This window comes from Myotis myotis, unplaced genomic scaffold, assembly GCF_014108235.1.
Source record: "Myotis myotis isolate mMyoMyo1 unplaced genomic scaffold, mMyoMyo1.p scaffold_m19_p_30, whole genome shotgun sequence".
In the NCBI taxonomy this organism is placed as follows: domain Eukaryota; kingdom Metazoa; phylum Chordata; class Mammalia; order Chiroptera; family Vespertilionidae; genus Myotis; species Myotis myotis.
Window position 1 is genome coordinate 2,331,347 of NW_023416336.1, and position 20,005 is coordinate 2,351,351.

The following is a 20,005-nucleotide window of genomic DNA, read 5'->3' on the forward strand; positions in this document are numbered from 1 at the left end:
AAACCCATCACACACCTCCGCCTCTGCCAGCTCACCTGGTTCAGGGGTATATCCATCTGAGTTGAGGGTGTCGATCCGTCTCTGAGGCTAAAGGTCATGGGGCCACAAGGGTTAGTAGGGCCCAAGCTGAGGGCACCAGCCCCTCATGAGACCCATATCCTCTGAGGACTCCCAGGGACAGTAATGGGGGACCTCCTCCCGTTCCCCAGCCTCGCCCTGGGAACAGGACCCATAGCCCCCATACCAGCTCCGCCCCAGAGACCCCAACTCTGAGATGCTGGCTGACTCACATGGGTGAACGTGGATGGGTGGGCGGGGAGGGTGGGAGCAGCGGCCCCTGAGGGAACAGAAAGGGCGGTGAGGGGCTGAGGGCCAGCATCTCCCGAGCCCCACCCCGTGGCCCCCACGCACCTGTGCTGGCGCTGGCGCTGGCGTTGGGGCAGGCCTCCTTCAGACAGTAGATGAGCCCGTCCGCCTTCAGCTTCAGGTACTCCACCAGCTGCAGGGGGCGGGCGTCAGGGCCAGGCTCCTTCCTCCCAGGAGCCTGAGCACCTCGCCATGGCGGCTCCCTCACATCCGGGGGGCGGGCGGCTCACCTGCCAGAGCGTGTCAAACTTGGTCCCCTCGGGTATGCAGTACTTGCCGGCCTTGTCCTGGCTGATGAGGTAGTGGTACACGGTTTTCCCATAGATCATAGACAGTGCGTACGTGCCCTGCTCTTTCCGGGGCCTCAGCCTGGTGGGGACAAGGAGAGCAGGTCACCCCTACAACCACCTGGGCTCCTGTCGTGGTGTCCCCCTGCTGGGTCCCAGGTCCCCCAAACACACCCTCTGGGCTTGGCACCCCAGAGCCTCATGGAGAAGCAGCAGGGACTGGGGGAGCCGAGACTGGTCAGAGAGCAGAGAGGGAACCACAGTGTCACCCCATCATCCAAGGGCAAACATGTGACCATTCCCAAAGAAATGCTGGGCCTCCCACAGCACCCACTCAGCCTTGCATGGCCTGACACTCAGCCACCCACAGGGGACACTCACTCAGCCACTGGGGACTCTTGGCCAGCCATGGAGGGCTCTTTGGCCATCTACGGTGGACACAAAGCCACTCACAGGGGACACACAGGTCTACACAGGTAGACAGGACCATTCTCTTAGGGAAAGTCATGTCCACATGTAGAGCAACAAAGGCAAGCACAACCCTGTGGCTAGCCCAGCCGTGGGCAAACTACGGCCCGCGGGCCGGATCCGGCCCGTTTGAAATGAATAAAACTAAAAAAAAAAAAAAAAGACCGTACCCTTTTATGTAATGATGTTTACTTTGAATTTATATTAGTTCACACAAACACTCCATCCATGCTTTTGTTCCGGCCCTCCGGTCCAGTTTAAGAACCCATTGTGGCCCTCGAGTCAAAAAGTTTGCCCACCCCTGGGCTAGATGATGGGACACCTCTGTACAGACCAGAACAAGTCACTCTGTCATCATCACAGGCCCGCCCGTTGTTGTAACAGACCAACCTGTGACAGAATGAGACCCTTGATTGTCCTATGCTGGAAATTTGCCAAAATAAAGATATTTTGAGCCCCTCAAAGATGGTGCCTTTGTGCAGTGAGAACATGTCTACCCACACACACCTGCACACACTGACCACACTGTGGGGGCACGTGTGGGAGGGGTCCAGCTCCTGTCAGATTCCCGAAGGGGACCATCCAGAAGAGGTTAAGAATCACTTAACAATATACTCTTGATGGCCCCTCTCCGGGGTAAAGTTTGCTTTCACATTGAATCACCACAACCACAAATGCTGCAATCATGCAGAAAGGCAGCCAGCTTTGGCAGCAAACAGCATTAGGTACCATCTCTGTGGTCAGTGGTGGGCGTGGCCCTGGTCTCAACTGCAGGCCTGAGTGGATGCATCTTTCTGTCACACCCTGCATCCTGATCTCAGGCCCTGAGACCTCCACGCCTGTGTGAGGTTCTGTGCCTACAGCTTTGACCTCCAGCCCCTAACTCTCTCCATGCTGAGAAAGCAGTTAGTGACTGAGGAACCACAAGAAGAACCCACGACAGCTTCTGCCAAAGCACACCCTGCCTGTCTCTCCAGCTGCTTCGGACTCTGGACATTTCCCCAGCATCAGTCACTGTCCCTCAGAACGTCACCACGCCAGCTGCTTCTGCACCTCAGCATCAGCCCCAGTCTCTCCACTGCACCCAGATGCTACCTCCTCCAGCCTCAGCCTCCATGGCCAGCTGGTCCTCCTGCCTCTGAGCCTTCCAGCCAGCGTGCTCTCCAAAGCGTCTGTCGTCATGGTAGACCCACTCGGTGCTGAAAGCCATTGGCCCTGTTCTCCTGAGACGCCTCTTATCTCAACAGACTGGTTAACGCTAAGCCTGTCATAACCTCTGCTGTGTCCATGCAAAACCTCTGCAAACTTTCCCTTTGGGCAGTGGAATTCTTTGTCAAACATCCTCTGTGGAAGGTTAAGGTATGAAACAAATCAAAGCTGAGCTGGGCCCTAGCTGGAGTGACTCCGTTGGTTGGGCATCATCCTGTGCACAAAAGGTTGCTGGTTGGATTCCCGGTCAGGGCACATACCTGGGTCGTGGGCTTGATCCCCAGTAGGGGGACATGCAGGAGGCAGCCAGTCAATGTTTAGCTCTCACATCGATGTTTCTATCTCCCTCTCCCTTCCTCTCTCTCTTCAAAAAAAACCCAACAAACCAACTTTTTTTTTTTAAAGCTGAGCTGAGGGCTCAGAAGATTACTTGCTGCACACTTTACCCAGTTCTTCCACCCCTTACCTCCCCAGAATCCTTTGATACTTTCAGGGGCCTTAGGTAACCCAAGGTTGGGGGAGACTTAACACCACTGGAATGGTGCAATCATTGTCCATATATGGGAAAGCGGAAGGGAAGAGAGGGGAGGAGAGAAAAAGAAAGAAAAACCAAGACAGAAGAAAGGCAGAAACTGAGGTGATGAAAAGCGGAATTGAGATGAAACCAGGGAAGGAAGCCCTAGCCTGCAAATGCAAAGAAAGGAGATCACACGTCAGGAAGGACAAAGCCGAGATGAGGGGGAAAAACCAGCCACACCAACAGGGGAGCCGTCACCCTCCCAGAGAGCCGCGGCACTCTGGCACCTGGGAGCCAACGCATGTACGTGAGACGTTCGACCAAATGTTGGTAACGTCTTGGCAAGCACCACACCCGAGATGGGAGGGTGCAGCATCCGTGTGAGGACAGGTGCCACCTGGCCAAGTACCAGCCCTCACCACGTACTAGAAGAGGGCACTCTGGAGGCACCAGGGCGGGCTCTGCCCTCAAGTTTGCAATCCAAGAGACACAGCTGATTCTCACAGCCACTTGGCCTGGAGGTCAAACCCTCCCTGGTATTAGCTACAACAATCAAGGCTTAACTACAAGACTGCGCACAAAGACCACTAGGGGGGTGCACCAAGAAAGCATAACAAAATGTGGAGACAAAGAAACAGGACAAAATTGTCAATGGAAGATATAGAGTTCAGAACCACACTTTTAAGGTCTCTCAAGAACTGTTTAGAAGCCGCCGATAAACTTAATGAGATCTATAAGAAAACTAATGAGACCCTCAATGTTATGATGGGGAACCAACTAGAAATTAAGCATACACGGACTGAAATAACGAATATTATACAGACTCCTGACAGCAGACCAGAGGAGCGCAAGAATCAAGTCAATGATTTGAAATGCGAGGAAGCAAAAAACACCCAACTGGAGGGGCGGAATGAAAAAAGAATCCATAAATGCGAAGATAGTGTAAGGAGCCTCTGGGACAGCTTCAAGCATACCAACATCCGAATTATAGGGGTGCCAGAAGATGAGAGAGAGCAAGATATTGAAAACCTATTTGAAGAAATAATGACAGAAAACTTCCCCCACCTGGTGAAAGAAATGGACTTACAGGTCCAAGAAGCATGGAGAACCCCAAACAAAAGGAATCCAAAGAGGATCACACCAAGACACATCATAATTAAAATGCCAAGAGCAAAAGACAAAGAGAGAATCTTAAAAGCAGCAAGAGAAAGAAACTCAGTTACCTACAAGGGAATACCCATACGACTGTCAGCTGATTTCTCAACAGAAACTTTGCAGGCCAGAAGGAAGTGGCAAGAAATATTCAAAGTGATGAATAGCAAGAACCTACAACCAAGATTACTTTATCCAGCAAAACTATCATTCAGAATTGAAGGTCAGATAAAGAGCTTCACAGATAAGGAAAAGCTAAAGGAGTTCATCACCACCAAACCAGGATTATATGGAATGCTGAAAGGTATCCTTTAAGAAGAGGAAGAGGAAGAAAAAGGTAAAGATACAAATTATGAACAACAAATATGCATCTATCAACAAGTGAATCTAAGAATCAAGTGAATAAATAATCTGATGAACAGAATGAACTGGTGATTATAATAGAATCAGGGACATAGAAAGGGAATGGACTGACTATTCTTGCTGGGGAAAGGGGTATGGGAGATGCGGGAAGAGACTGGACAAAAATCGTGCACCAATGGATGAGGACAGTGGGTGAGGAGTGAGGGCAGAGGGTGGGTCAGGAACTGGGAGGAGGGGAGTTATGGGGGGAAAAAAGAGGAACAAATGTAATAATCTGAACAATAAAGATTTAATTTAAAAAATATACAATTAAAAAAAAAAAAAGTTTGCAATCCAAGAGGGAAGAAGGAGCGCCAAACACCCATGTTCGACAGGCCCATCCCCTCCATTATGACCTCCTCGTTCCAATTCTGTGGTGGTCTTCACAAAACTGGCTGCCTTCGTTCCTCTCCTGTGGGTAGTCCCTTCTCCCACAGTGATTCTGGTTTTGGCCACATGACTTGCTTTGGCCAATTGGACCTCAATGACATTACACAAGCAGAGTCTTTAAAAGTGCCTGTGTATCGTCACTTTCCCTCTGTGACTATTCGTGGGAACCCTGCAGCCACCACCACTGCATAAGCCCAGGCTAGCCTGCTGGACAGTGACAGCACTGCGGCCAGTGCCTCCCCATCATCCAGGGGACATGGGGCCAATAGCCAGATACACGACATGCCCATCCCAACGTATTCAGTCCCAGCCTCAAAGAAAACGGCTCAGTTGACTCACAGAATTACGACAATTTTTAAAAATGTTGTTTGGAGCCAGTAGGTCTTGGAGCAGTTTGTTACATAGCAAACAGTAACCGATACAAATGCAAAGTGCAGTTTCCCTGAGAAAACAGCCCTGTCTGATACTGTTCTAAGGCCTTCCTTGCATTACCTGTAACATGCATTCAAGAGTTCCCTCCGGGGAAAAAAAACCAAGATGGCGGCATAGGTAAACACCGGAGATTGCTGCCTCACACAACCACTTCAAAAATACAACTAAAAGACAGAACGGACAGCCGAAACCGGTTTGGCTCAGTGGATAGAGCGTCGGCCTGCGGACTGAAAGGTCCCAGGTTCGATTCCGGTCAAGGGCATGTACCTTCGTTGCAGGCACATCCCCAGTGGGGAGTGTGCAGGAGGCAGCTGGTCGATGTTTCTCTGTCATCGATGTTTCTAACTCTCTATCTCTCTCCTTTCCTCTCTGTAAAAACTCAATAAAATATATTTAAAAAAAAAAAAAAAAGATAGAACGGACATCATCCAGAACCACAGGAAGTCTGGCTGAGTGGAAATTCTACAGCTAGAAGGAAAGAGAAAAGCATACTGAGACTCAGAGGAGGTGCAGTGCGGAAGTAAAGTACAGAGATACGGAGGCACACATGGAGAGGGCAGGCGGCTGAGGACACAGTTGTCATTTTCAATCGGGAGGGAGTCTCAAGCTCTGAGCTCCAGTTCCGGGCGAGTCTCTGGGGACCCAGACTCATAGGGGAGAAACTGGACTGTCTGGCATCAGTCGGAACTCGAGGGCAGCTTTCTCTTGGAGGTGCTTGCAGTGATTGCCGGGACACTGAGAAGGGGTCCTCTGAGGGCAGCCATAGCTGCTTGTTCTGCTCTGTTGATCCCCTGGGACCCTGCCCAGCCCAAGCAGTGCATGGAGGCCTTTGCATATGAAAGGCCTGGCCCTTTGCAATCTGATAATTACCTAACAAACTGCCGCTGGCCCAAGGCCCCAGGGCAACTTGCATTGCTTCACAGCTGGCTCCTGCTGGATAGCCTCAGGCAGAGGCTAGATTAGCACCTCCATAGAGATCCAGGAGCCAGTGTGCCTGGTGGTCAGAGTGGGACCATCCAGTTTGCAGCTCCTCAGATCCAAAAAGGACACACTCAGGGGGCAGACTCAGTGAGCACCAAAGCCCCACTGAAGCAAGTCTTGCCCCAGAGGGATGTCTCCAGCACAGAAGTTCTCCCACTGCAGACACAGCTGATTCTCACAGCCAATTGGCCTGGAGGTCAATCCCTCCCAGTGTTACCTACAACAATCAAGGCTTAACTACAACAAGACTGTGCACAAAGCCCACAAGGGGGTTCACCAAGAGTGTCTGCCTCAAGTAATCGGGGAGGCTGAGCCACTGGGCCCTATAGGACACCTAGCACACAAAGTCACTCTATCAACACAGGGAAGCATAAAAAAATGCGGAGACAAAGAAACAGAACACAAATGACAGAAATGGAGGAAAGCAAACTACTGGATATAGAGTTCAAAACCACGGTTATAAGGTTTTTCAAGACTTTTCTAGAAACCACCAATAAACTTAATGAGACCCTCAAGAAATCTAGTGAGACCCTTGAGGTTGTGATAAAGGACCAACTAGAAATTAAGCATACACTGACTGAAATAAAGAATATTACACAGACTCCCAACAGCGGACTAGAGGATCACAAGAATCAAGTCAAAGATTTGAAATACAAAGAAGCAAAAAACACCCAACCGGAAAAGCAAAATGAAAAAAGAATCCAAAAATACGAAGATAGTGTAAGGAGCCTCTGGGACAACTTCAAGCGTACCAACATCCGAATTATAGGCGTGCCAGAAGAAGAGAGAGAGCAAGATATCGAAAACCTATTTGAAGAAATAATGACAGAAAACTTCCCCTACCTGGTGAAAGAAATAGACTTACAAGTCCAGGAAGCGCAGAGAACCCCAAACAAAAGGAATCCAAAGAGGACCACACCAAGACACATCATAATTAAAATGCCAAGAGCAAAAGACAAAGAGAGAATCTTAAAAGCAGCAAGAGAAAGACAGTCAGTTACCTACAAGGGAATACCCATACGACTGTCAGCTGATTTCTCAACAGAAACTTTGCAGGCCAGAAGGGAGTGGCAAGAAATATTCAAAGTGATGAATAGCAAGAACCTACAACCAAGATTACTTTATCCAGCAAAACTATCATTCAGAATTGAAGGTCAGATAAAGAGCTTCACAGATAAGAAAAAGCTAAAGGAGCTCGTCACCACCAAACCAGTATTATATGAAATGCTGAAAGATATCCTTTAAGAAGAGGAAGAATGCCCTGACTGGTTTGGCTCAGTGGATAGAGCGTCGGCCTGCAGACTGAAGGGTCCCAGGTTCGATTCCGGTCAAGGGCATGTACCTTGGTTGCGGGCACATCCCCAATGGGGGGTGTGCAGGAGGCAGCTGATCGATGTCTCTCTCTCTCATCGATGTTTCTAACTCTCTATCCCTCTCCCTTCCTCTCTGTAAAAAATCAATAAAAATTTATAAAAAAAAAAAAAAAGAAGAGGAAGAAGAAGAAAAAGGTAAAGATACAAATTATGAACAACAAATACACATCTATCAACAAGTGAATCTAAAAAGCAAGTGAATAAATAATCTGATGAACAGAATAAACTGGTGATTATAATAGAATCCAGGCATAGAAAGGGAGTGGACTGACTATTCTTGTGGGGGAAAGGGGTGTGAGGGATGCGGGAAGAGACTGAACAAAAAACGTGCACCTATGGATGAGGACAGTGGGGGATGGGGCGGTGAGGGCGGAGGGTGGGGTGGGAACCGGGTGGAGGGGAGCTATGGGGGGAAAAAGACGAACAACTGTAATAATCTGAACAATAAATATTTAATTAAAAAAAAAAAAAAGAGTTCCCTCTGAAGCCTTAGACACTTTACTGCAACTTTATCCAAAGTCTGCTAGAGTAAAAAAATTAATTTTATCGGCTGACAACACACTGTGGGAGACCTGCAGGCAATCTGGTGCCCACACAGAGACCACACACGGTGGGGAGGTCCAGGGTCTGTGGGCTGGTCCCAGGAGAGAGACAGCCCTAGGAGACTCGGCCTGAGGAGGGAGGCCTGGAGAACTCACAGACATGGTGGGGAGGGCGCTGGACTTCCTGAGGGCACAGGAGAGAGGGCGCTCACGGCCAGCGTGACCTCAGCTGACATCTGGATAACAGCTGTATACAAAAGGACCTGGTCCAGACCAGAGTGCAGTGCCAGCGGGCTTTCAAACACCCAGCAGGGTTATTTAAATAGCTGCACAGCTTCTCTCACAGTAACAAATACAGCCACAGGCTCAGCGGTAACTCAGACATGGGCAGACACACATTCACGCACATGCAGTAAGAGCTACCACTTGGTGCACTTTCAGTACATGCCAGACACTGTCCTACTTCACACACATTAATTCATGAGGTCCTGAGACCCTCAGACCTCACTTCCTTCCAAGCGCTCCGGCTCCTTCCTGTTTTGTGAACTTGCCAAGAACCCGCCTCCTAGCCTTTCTTTCTTTCTCTCTTTCTTTCTTTCTTTCTTTCTTTCTTTCTTTCTTTCTTTCTTTCTTTCTTTCTTTCTTTCTTTCTTTCTTCCTTTCTTCCTTTCTTTCTTTTTAATTATTTAAGACCTTTATTAGCAGGTGCTTGCAATTTGTTAACTTTTTTGAAAAAATCAAGATGTAAACTTTTATTACAAATTAAAAATGAGGTTCTTTAAAAATCTCAGCTTGACCAGATATGAAACAATTTTAAAACCTTTAAAGGTATATTGAAAAAAAGCAGGCTTTTTCTCCCATGAAAAACACACTGTCATTATCAAAAAGAGATGTCCTCAGACAAAATAATAAAAACCCCTGCTGCACAGACAACGCACATCCTTCTAGTTATCTGGTCAACAGCAAAAAGCGAGCACTTAAGGTCTTCAGCTCCAGTCTCTTATTCATTTCTTATTGCTGGAATTTCATATTCATTTCTTCTTGATGGTAGAGATGGTAGCCAGCACTTTTACTCAGAGCCCCCTCCCACCCACACCCTCCTCCCCGCACCCTGCTCAGCCTCGGGAGTGGACGTATTCTCAGCTGCTGGGTCAGCTGCTTTTGTCTCTCTGCCATCTTGTGGTTTAGGGCTTTCTGCGCGTGGGTAATGGAAGTTGCAGCAGCACCGGCGTTGAGGGGGCTGCTGACCTTGGGTCTCGCCTCCTTGATTTTCCTTATCTTCTTCACGGCCGTCTCTCTTTGTTACGGGGTGGGGCCACAACATTAGTAACAAAGAAACAGAATTTCCGGAGGTTGAGGCCCAGAAATCAGAATTTTAAAAAGATTCCCAGGTGATTCTAATGTGCAGCCAAGGTTGAGAACCACTGCTCTAGGCTGTCTTTGAAGAGGAGGGCCCTGCAGCATCGTGGTCCATAGCCCCATACATGTCCTCACTGGTCTGCCTTTTTCTCCTGCACCCTCCACTCCTGCTCCCTGCGCAGGGGGGCTGGAATGCTGCGGTCCACACCCACAGGGGTTCCGCGTGTGGTAAGGTGGGGCCGGGGCTGTTGGGCCTGGCCTTTGGGAGCCTCTTCGATCCCTCATTCTTTCCCCCTCCCACCATTCTGGGAATCCTGCTGCTCGTTATGGGGAGGGCCCTGCCACGTGGAGAGCGTCTATGACGGCCACGGTCTGCCGCACTGGACGGCCTCGCGCTGGAACTCCACCTGGGCCGTGCCATCTGCTGCCTCCGCACCTGTTCTCCCTCAACAGCATCACACGCCACAGCCTCTCCAGCGCCTACACTGCGAAGGGACTTCCTGGGGTTATTCTTCTTGATGGGAGTCTGGTATACAAACACATCTGCCTTGGTGTCGTTCCTGTCGATGGAACCATATCCATTTCTTACACTGAACCACGTGACTGGTTCCAAAACCTTTGGTGCACGACCTTCTTGTCCCCGCCGCAGGCCTCACTGATGCGAGGCCGGCCGGGCCTCCGCTCCCTACACCGCTGCCCTTGGTGCCGGGCTTGGTGTTGGCAGCGCTGGGGTGGGGGCGGTGGGCACCTGCTGGGTCTCGGTCTCGCTGTTCCTGGTTGCAGTGATGGTTGTGGTGATGGTGATGGTGATGGTGATGGTTGTGGTGATGGTGATGGTGATGGTGATGGTGATGGTGATGGTAGTGATGGTGATGGTGATGGTAGTGATGGCGGTGGTTATGGTTGTGGTGATGGTGATGGTAGTGATGGTGATGGTGGTGGTGATGGCGGTGGTGATGGTGATGGTAGTGATGGTGATGGTGATGGTTGTGGTGATGTGATGGTTGTGATGATGGTGATGGCGATGGTGATGGCAATGGTTGTGGTGATGGTGATGGCGATGGTGATGGTGATGGCGATGGTCGTGGTGATGCTGAAGGTGATGGCGATGGTGATGGTGATGGTGATGGCGATGGTTGTGGTGATGCTGAAGGTGATGGCGATGGTGATGGCGATGGTTGTGGTGATGGTGATGGTGATGGTGATGGTGATGGTGATGGTGATGGTGACTAGGGTGGCTGCCTCGCTGCTCATGGTTGCCGTGTGATGATAGGGACTGGGCTGCCTGCTGGGTCTCGGCCTTGCTGCTCATGGTTGCAGTGATGGTGATGGTGACTGCGATAGCAATGGCGATGGTGACTGGGGCCGGCTGCACACTGCAGCTCCTTCGGGGTGTGATGGTGGCTAGGCTGTGGGGGGCTGCTCAGGGCTCTCTGAGGTCCCGCTACAGCAACTCCTGGTCTTTGTACTCGCATTTCCACCTGCCAGGAACCCCTTCTCCCAGAGAGCTCACAGCTCACTTCACAGCGAAGGCCATTCCTGGCCACCCAATCCCACCCTCCCCCCTGGACAGCCGGCACTGCCCGCCTCCTGACACACTTTGCATTTATTGGCTCCTCTTTTTTGTCTCCCTGCTCCACAAGGACAGGGCTCTGTCTGCTTTATTCACTGCCATGTCCTCAGTGCCTGGCACACAGTAGGCATTCAGTCACTGTTTGCTGAGCGAAGGAGAGGAAGCCCACCTGCTTGCACACGTCCCAGCTGGCAAGTAGCAGACTCTGGATCCTGCCCAGGCGGTCCTGCTACGGGGCCTGAACACCTGAACACCGCTGCTCCTTCCCACCGAAGGCCCGCCGCACACTGAGCCGCCCCAGCCCAGCCCCAGCCCCAGCCCCAGCCTCACATACAGGAACTTGCCGTCGGTCTGCGAGCTCGCGTAGAGTTTGCGCTCGGCCTCCTCACGCGTCAGGTTGCTGTGGTACCAGGGCATCCGCTCGTGCGCCGTGGTGGCGATGAGCTTCTCCACCTGGGGCGCCTGGCTGAGGATGGCCTGCTCCAGGGCCTCGCCCTGGGGAACGGAGGTCAAGGGCACTTACAAGTGACGGCAATATGCGGCCAGGAACCCCGTTTCCATCTCCCCCACCCTCCCCCTCAGATCCCTCCCTGACCCCCAGGCGCACCGGGTGAGCACAGTCCCGCTCCCCGTCCTCCGTCCTGTCCCCGCCCACCCAGGGCCGAGCCCCCAGTGGTCTCCAGCTGGAAGCTCGGACACTGGTAGTCGAGCACCCAGACGTAATGCAGGGGATCAAAGACCACCGCCCATGGCCTACCCTACCCAGGGCGGGGCACCCACCCTCCTCTCAACTCCGCCCAAGCCTCGCCCGGTCCCGGTCCAGAGCTACCTCCACCTTCCCTCCCGCAGTTCAGGCCCCGCCTCGGAGGCCCCTCCCAGCGGGGCCCAGCCCTCCAGCTTCCAAACCTGACGCAACGCGGCAAACCGCAGGCTGGCGAAGGGGACCCCTCTCCCCACTCCGAGCCCCCCCTCCCCCCGCCCCCCGGCCGCTCTCACCTCCAGCTTCCACGTCTGGCGCACGTAGTCGCGCACCATGGCGTCCCGCAGGCAGTCGAAGACCCCGGGCTGCGGCTCCAGCCCCGAAGGCCGGTTGCACGGCTTGCGCAGGTTGCAGGGCAGCCCGTCGGGGTCGCGCGAGTAGAACTCGCAGAGCTCGGCGGGGCCGCAGTGCGCCTTCCCGCCCGCGATGGCGTAGGTGCCGTTGAGCTGGCGCTCGATGGAGAAGTGGTGGAAGCGCACGTCGTGCACCAGCGAGAGCACGTAGCCGCCCAGCGAGCGCAGGCACTGGCGCAGCAGGAAGAGGCCGTCGGCCATGCCCGCCAGCTTCAGGTGCTCCTCGGCCTCGGCGCGCGAGATGCTGCCGTAGAAGAAGGGCAGGTGCGCAGCGGGGTCCGGCATCGCCGCCGCTGCCCCGCGCCAGCTGCGCGCCCTAGCGCCACGCCAAACCCTGCGGGTGCAAGCGAGATCGGGGGCATGTCAGCGCCTCGGCTTTGCTTCCTGAGCTCCGTCCACGGGCCCGGATACAGTGGGAGAGAGGTCACCTCTTGGGGCATCCGTGCCCACCGCGTGGAGCCCACTTCAGCTTGGAGAGGAGCCCCAGCATCAGGGAGTCCCAAATCTGCCTCTGACTTTTTGGAGACCTTGTGCGGAGAGCCAGACACCCCCACTGGCTCACACACACCTGGAACCACTCATTCACCCCCAGAACCTAAAATTATCTACCTTCCACTTCCTGGGGTAATGACGCTGGACACTGGATTCCACAGGATTCTGAATTCCTTAAAACTCTGAGAAGGTACCCTTAAGATTTATTCATTTCATTGAATTTGGAGCCCTCCGTAAAAAAGAACCATCAAATATTAAACCCTGGTTAGTGATCTGTGTGCAGAAGTTTTTAGGTGGGTACTATGACTGCAGTTTCCTTTGAAGGCCATCCAAGCAATAACAGGGACTGAGGGCTGGCCAGCTGGATCGTGCAGCCTTCTTCACAGCAGTTCTGTAGTCCGTGCAAACAGGGATTAGCAGGGGCTGAACCGCTGCTGCAGGGGACAAGCAGGGGTGGGTTCCTTCGAGCCTCTGGTCACATTTCCATTAGCGGAGCAGTACATGACCTTGCAAGACGCCTCCTATTGTTGATTCATTAACATTGAACGCTCAGCCAATAGCACCATATAAGCTCAGGAGCCTCACAGCGGTCTTGCACCGAGGAACACTAGACAGCATTTGGGGGCCAGTTAAACTGAAATCACCAACAAACAGCACAAAAATGAGGCACCAAGTAGACCGTGAGGACACTTGCTTCCAGTGTGACAACTAAAAGGGGAGGCAGAGTGCCTGCTCCCGGTCAGCGGGAATGCGCTGATAATGCTGAAAAAATGGTCTCCCCACTGCAGTTTCTGCTCATTTCTCACTAAGGTGGCCCCAGCAAGGCCCTGAGGCATAGGCTGTGTTCAGGAACAGGGCCTGGGTGCCTTTCTCAGTGACACACATGTACACAGTGGCACAAAGAAAGCTCTGTGGACTGAGAAAGGCTGCCCGCCCCCCCCCCCCCCGGAGGGTCCAGGGACATGGAAGGGTGGGTACTGGGTCCAAGAGGAAGGTCAGTCAGTCCTCATGTAACGTCATTAACAGGTTCTTGGAAGCTACACTTTAAGCGAGATGATGTACAAGGACCCAATTTTACCATAGGTTAATTGATATAAACAAGAGTTCATATGGTGTATTTATGGCTACAAAAACACCACCAAACTTCTAAATAAAGGCCCAAAACTCTTCTAATAGTAAACGTTGACCCTGGTCAGGTAGGTCAGCTGGTTAGAGTATCATCCCGATTCACCAAGGTTGTGGGCTCAGCCCCCAGTCAAGGCACGTACAAGAAACAACCAATTAATGCATCTCACTCTCCCTTCCTCCCTCTCTCTCTAAAATCAATGAATAAAAATTTAAAAAAACAACATTGAAATAGCTGTGAGCTAGACATACATTTAAGAGAGGTGAGTAAAAACAAGTATGAGACTTCCTTTCCAACCTGCTGATTCCAGGTCAGGGTCATGGTACTCAGAGCCCACACGGCAGCTCAGGTGCCAGGGACCCAGCCTGGACAGGGTGCCCTTACACACTCACTCAGCCTGGGACGCTGTAGACTCGCTGATTCCTCTCATGTGCTCATCTTGGGATGTGGAAGGATCCCGCGTCCCTGGAGAAAACCCCTACAGACATCAGCCCAGCTGAGAATCAGAAAATGTTTTTCTATACATTTTTTTCAATATTATAACGAAACAACATTGAACGAAAAACCACGTTATTGGAGGATCTGCCCTACTGAAATGGGAGTCATTTCAGGAGAGGCCTGGGTCAGGGCGACTAGAGGAGGGGCCAGAAGGGACTTTCTAACCAGGTTGTTTCTGACACCAGGGTTGGGAGGGCCAGGTTGGAGGGGCGATGAGCCAGGGGCTGCAGACACAGTCGCCATTCCACCAGAGGGTTTAGCTGGAGCCAGGAGAGCTCCTGGAGCCGACCTGGGGAAACGGAAACGTGCCTTCGCACAAAACCTGCGCAGGAACGGGAGAGCCGTCTGCTAGTAATTGCCAAAATCAGAAGCCACTCGCATGTTCTCAGCAAGCGGGCAGATAAACAGTGGAGCGTCTCAACACTGGGATACCACTCAGCCATCCAACGGAACCGAATGCTGATACACCCAACAACAGGAATGAACCTCAAAGGCCCACGCCCAGTGAAGAAGCCAGGCCCCAAACGGCCCCTGTCCGATTCCATTCAAAGCTGGGTCCTTGGAGAACACCAGAGGCTGGGGCGGGGGCAGGACTGACTGCAAACGGGCATGAGGGGATTTCTCGGTTGAGATGGTAGTTTCTCAGCTCTATGCACTTGTCAGATCTACAGAATTTCTCACTAGAGTGAGTGGATTACTGTATGTAATTTATAACTTAATTTTTTAATTAAAGGGGGATAGAAGAGCTGGGAAGTACAGACACACCAGGCACTAAAAATAGGAAGCAGAGAGCTCCCCTTCTTGACTCCGACCCTTTCCCCCAGCCTCAGGGTCTGCCCCCCACTTGCCCCTCACCCCCAAAAAGCTGGCCTCAGGGAGCACTGCTGTCACCACTGGAGGGCGCCAGGCAAACAGTTATGCCTCCTGGATACTGGGCCCTGAGTATGGGCACTAGCGACTTGTCCTGCTGACGGCATGGCTCTCTTGGGCTCTCGATGACTCTCTGGCTTGCTCCCTCCCTCTCTGATGGTTTCTCCTTTCTCCCCTTCGCAGCCCTGGTCCCCTTACTTGGGCCATCTTGTCTGTGGCTAACCACGCTGCCACACCCACCTGCCCAGTCCAGATCTCTCTGCTGAGTTGGTTTGTGCTGCCATCACCTCCTTTGATCTCTACCTGCTGTTTCTATTAATAAAACTGCGATCCACATCTAACTCACACGGTGCCGGTGGTTGGTTGGACCCCACAGTCTGTTTCCCACATGAACTGAGCAAGTTGCTTTTAGGCGATTCCTTCCCAAGGCCTCCCTCGCTCAAGAACCAGCTGTGGCTCCCTCCTGCCTACTTCACTGACTCTAACTAAGCCCCTCAGCCCGCCCTCTGCTCCAGCCGGGCTGCGCTGGTCGCCTTCCTTCAAGTTCACTTCCATACTTGCACCTGTGCGGTGCCCTCTGCTGGGTCCACCTCCCCCTCCTCTCCACTTCCCAACCCAGCCAGCCCTGCCTCACAGACTCATGCAGCTGCTCCCATAGAGTCAGGGGCACAGGACAGGGCAGCGAGGTGGGGGCCGTCCGGACGGTGAGGAGGGTGGGGGTAGTGGATCTTGTCTCTGGGCAGGAAGCTGTGGTAGGAAACTGTCGGCAACACAGTTAAGAAGCTCCTCCCTGAGCGCCGCGGCCGCAGGTGCAGCCTGGGTAGCCAAAGGGGGTTCCTGCAGAAGCCGGGGTGTGGAGAGGCTGGCCCGGGGGCTCAGTCCAGGGCCATGAGCCATGATTGGCCACCTTGGACCCTGGGCCACGGTGTCCCAGAGCGGGGAGCGTTCTGTTTTATCCCAACTTCCCGTCACTGCCAATAGCCACGCCAGCTTTCGGAGGCGCTGGGCCAGCCCGTGGCCTCCGTGTGCCCGGTTCTCGGGCAGCGGGACCAGATGCTTCTGTCCTGAGCGTGTCCCGCAGACTCCATGGCTTCCCCGGGAGGACCCACCAGGACTCTCCCTGACCTAGTCCTGCCTGGGCTGGCCCCGCCCGCCTCCCCTTGAGCATGTGAGCTCCTTGTGGGTTCAGAGGGCCTAACGTTGCCTTCCCAGAGTGCACAGCTCCACCGAGACCAGGGGCACCCGCCAGGCCGTGCGGTGAGGAGGAAACCTTTGACCCTTGGCACACAGATCTGCCTGAAGTTCCTCCACTCAAGCATCCCTGAGGCAAAGGCGGGTTCAGTGATATCTGCTCCAGGGACACCTGACCCCCACACACACTGCGAAGGAGAGAAGGGTCAGGTACACTTTGAAAGGCGTCTGAGCACATTCAAGGCTCCCACGCAGCCGCTATGGGAAACAGTGTGGCGTTTCCTCAGAAAATTAAAACTAGAACTACGTACGTAGGACCCAGCAGTTCCACTTCTGGGCTTTTATTTGAAGAAAACAAAAACAAACCTTGAAAAGACATCCGCACCCCAACTCATTGCAGCATTACTTACAATAGCCAAGATGTGGAAGCAACCTGGGCGTCCATCGGTAGATGCTAAATGGATAAAGAAGATGCCACACATGTGTGCAGTGGGATATTACTCGGCCATTCTTGATTGCATTCCGCCAAGAATGAAATCTTGACATTGGCAACAGCACAGATGGCCTTGGAGAGCATTGTGCTAGGGAGATGTCGGGCACAGAAAGGCAGACACTACGATGGCCCTTACTGCGGACTCTAAGACACAAAGCAAACAACGAAGGCTTGGAGGCGGCGGGCGGCCAGGCCCTTTGGCTTTGGTTAGTCCCACGGCCGCGCAGCGGGCCCACCCCATGTCTGAGCACCACAAGCCCCATCGAATGCCCGTCACGGGGCCCAGCGGGGAGACGGGCTGCAGAGGGAATCTTTCTCTATCCCTGGACCTGCTGGAATGGAGTGGGTGGCCCGACGGGACCACCACGCCACATGCCACCCTCAGCCACTGGCGTGGCTATTGGCAGTGACCGGAAGTTGGGATAAAACAGAACGCTCCCCGCTCTGGGACACCGTGGCTCAGGGTCCAAGGTGGCCAATCATGGCTCATGGCCCTGGACTGAGCCCCCGGGCCAGCCTCTCCACACCCCTGCTTCTGCAGGAGCCCCCTTTGGCTACCCAGGCTGCACCTGCAGGCTCCACACGCCACCCTCAGCCAAACACTGAAGGGTCCCTGCCCAAGGCCTGATGCAGTGAGGGCCCAGCCCCTCCCTGCCCACATTCCTCTCACGCTGCCCAAGACCCCAAGTCCCCCCTGAAGCCACTTTTGCTCCTTTGTCCACAGGCCACAGGCCCCTGTGCCCACCACAGAGGCAGCACGGCATTTGTCAGTCAACAAAATGCCACCTTGGTTACGCGTCACGAGGACAGCAACCAGCATGGTGCCGTGGGTGGCAATAGGCTCCTTCAGACCTTTTTCCTGACACCAGGCGTCCGAGTTGCATCACGGAGTCCTGGGCCCACCGCGCAGTAGCAGGTGTGGCCCTGAGCAGGGAGCGAAGCTCACCAGACCCCGCCTGGAAAAGGGGCCCAGCACCAAGGGAGGGGGACTCCAGGAGAGCAGGCTCACGGAGCACGGAGCACCCGGAGCCCCCGGCGCGGGACCGGCTGCCACTCACCGCCCCAGGACTTCCCGCTCGCTCAGGGTCAAAGCCCAAATCCTCATCCCATCACCTCCAGGCTCGCTCACTCCCACCAGCCACACGGGCGTCTCATGTCCCTTGTTTGGGTCCTTGAGCAAATCAGGGAAGGCCCCACCTCAGGGCCTTGGCCTGTCTGCTCCCTCAGCCTCACGCCCAGGATCCCTCACTCCTTGGGTCTCTGCCTAAATACCACCCTCCCCCAGAGACCTCCCCGCGCCCCCTCTCCACAATCGCTTTCCCCTCTGTCCCCACCCCTGACCCAGCTTCGCTGCTCTTCACCCCCAGAAACGGGCTACAGGTATCAACTTGCTGACAGGTGACCTTCGCCATATGCCAACATACGTCTGACACATCTTATGATATGATCGGACGTAAGCACGGTGAGAGTGGAAACTCCTTGTCCCGCACCTACACCAGCAAGGGGGATAGTATGTGCCCCATAAATATCTGGTTGCAGAGCCACTGGCGCGCACCTGAAAGGCATGCAGCCCCGTGATGGGTGCAGACGCAGCTGCAGGCCAGGGGCTGAGGGGCTTCCGGAGGAGAGAGGAGGGAACATGGGTCTGGAGGCTTCGTCCACTAACCCTGGTGGGAGGGGAGAGGGCCAGCCCGGATCCTGCACAGGAACTGTTCCCCCGGGAACAGTGTTCACAGCCTTCTTCTGGCCTGGGCCGCAGGTCCCCTCCACGGTCCCTCCTCCCAGAGTGCTCCTCCCAGGGCCCTGGGCGGCGGTGCTGGCAGGATGAGGCGGAGGCTGAAGGAGGCCACTCACCTGGACACAGCAGCGGGGCAGTGGCCAGGCAGGGCAGGGACCGGCACCTAAAGGTCGCCCACCCAGCAGCGGGCTTCTCGGAAACCCAGCCTGTTTCCTTGATGCACAGGCAGGAAAGGGGGCTGTTTGAAGCCTGCGTGTACGTCACAAGTGCCACGTTCATAGGCCACGTGCTCCTGGGAGGGCAGAGGGCATTTCCGGGGCCACCAGTGCCCCCCCCCCCCCGCCCCAGCAGGAGGTGCGGACCTACTTAGTAGGTTTCTCCTCTCTGTGCCTCTGACCTGTGGTGGCCGCGTGAGACCACTGCCTGCTCCCCCCCCCCCCCCCCCCCCATCAGCTGAGCTCCCCAGGCAGAGCCGGCAGCGGGCTTGCTTTCCACTGCAGCCCCCGCTTCCTCCCAGTAAACGTTTGTCACCGGGGCAACAACAACAGCCGCTGGGCCAGGGACTTACTGTCCTGTTAGGAGCGTCATCCCTTTAATCCAACCCTCTCCTTAACCGCGTTCCCTGGAAACTGCCATTCCCGTTCCTCAGCTAAAGAAACCCAGACCCAGAGGGCTGTCGCGCTCAGAACACACAGTCCGCAGCGGCCGTCGGTTTGAACCCGGCCTCACCAGCAGCCGGCATCCACCCCTCTAGTGACCGAGCTGGGTGCCCGGGGTGGCCACGTCCCACAGGCCTCGGGCTGCCTGGGGGGCTGCACCATGAGCTGCATTTGACTGTCAGGGCCCTGGCGGGGGGGTGGTGGGGGGGGGTAAGGGGGGCCGGGGCGTCCTCACATCCAGCACACTCTCCAAGTGTCTGCTGAGCGACCGACACCATGAGACCGTCCCCCTCCCCAACCTCCGCTGCCTGGGCTGTGTGACCTCGGCACGGACGTTCCCCTCTGAGTGCCACGCTCTGGAGGGAGAGGAAGAGGCCCAGCGGAGGGGCAGGAGGCTGAGTTGGGGGACGGAGCCTGGCAGGCATGGTGCTGTGCAGGCCATTCAGCAGCACTCGGGCCTGTGCACCCCACACGCCAGTCACCCCGCCGGGTCCCGAGGAGCAAGGTCTCAGACACTGACTGTCCCCGGCCGGGAGCAAGACCGGCTCCAGTTGAGAACCCTGCGTGAGCACGGTGGGTGGGCAGGAGCGTCTGCATGGAGAGGCCTGGCTGCTGGAGCCCCAGGAGCTATGCCGCCCAGAGACCACCCAGAGCTCGCAGCGCTCATTAACATCCCCACTGACACCGAGTGACACTGGTTTGAGCTGTGGGTCCACTCACATGGGGACTTTCTTCAGTAACTGTACAGTGTTTGACCAGCGGCAATGTGAAGCA

The 20,005-nt window shown here is 54.4% G+C and overlaps 1 protein-coding gene and 1 pseudogene across 1 annotated transcript in view; both read right to left on the bottom strand.

Moving 5' to 3' along the window:
* The window catches only part of LOC118652481 (tyrosine-protein kinase ZAP-70), a 28,551-nt gene that overhangs the window by 6,921 nt on the left and 1,625 nt on the right, over positions 1-20,005 (bottom strand). The window contains exons 2-7 of the mRNA XM_036302274.1: positions 12,048-12,498; positions 11,386-11,546; positions 597-735; positions 412-499; positions 291-337; positions 36-87 (exon numbers count right to left, since the gene is read on the bottom strand). Of these exons, the coding sequence (XP_036158167.1) occupies positions 36-87; positions 291-337; positions 412-499; positions 597-735; positions 11,386-11,546; positions 12,048-12,449 (889 nt within the window). The 5' untranslated portion in view covers positions 12,450-12,498. The remainder of the gene's footprint in view (positions 1-35; positions 88-290; positions 338-411; positions 500-596; positions 736-11,385; positions 11,547-12,047; positions 12,499-20,005) is intronic.
* Positions 8,149-10,320, bottom strand: LOC118652482 (annotated as a pseudogene).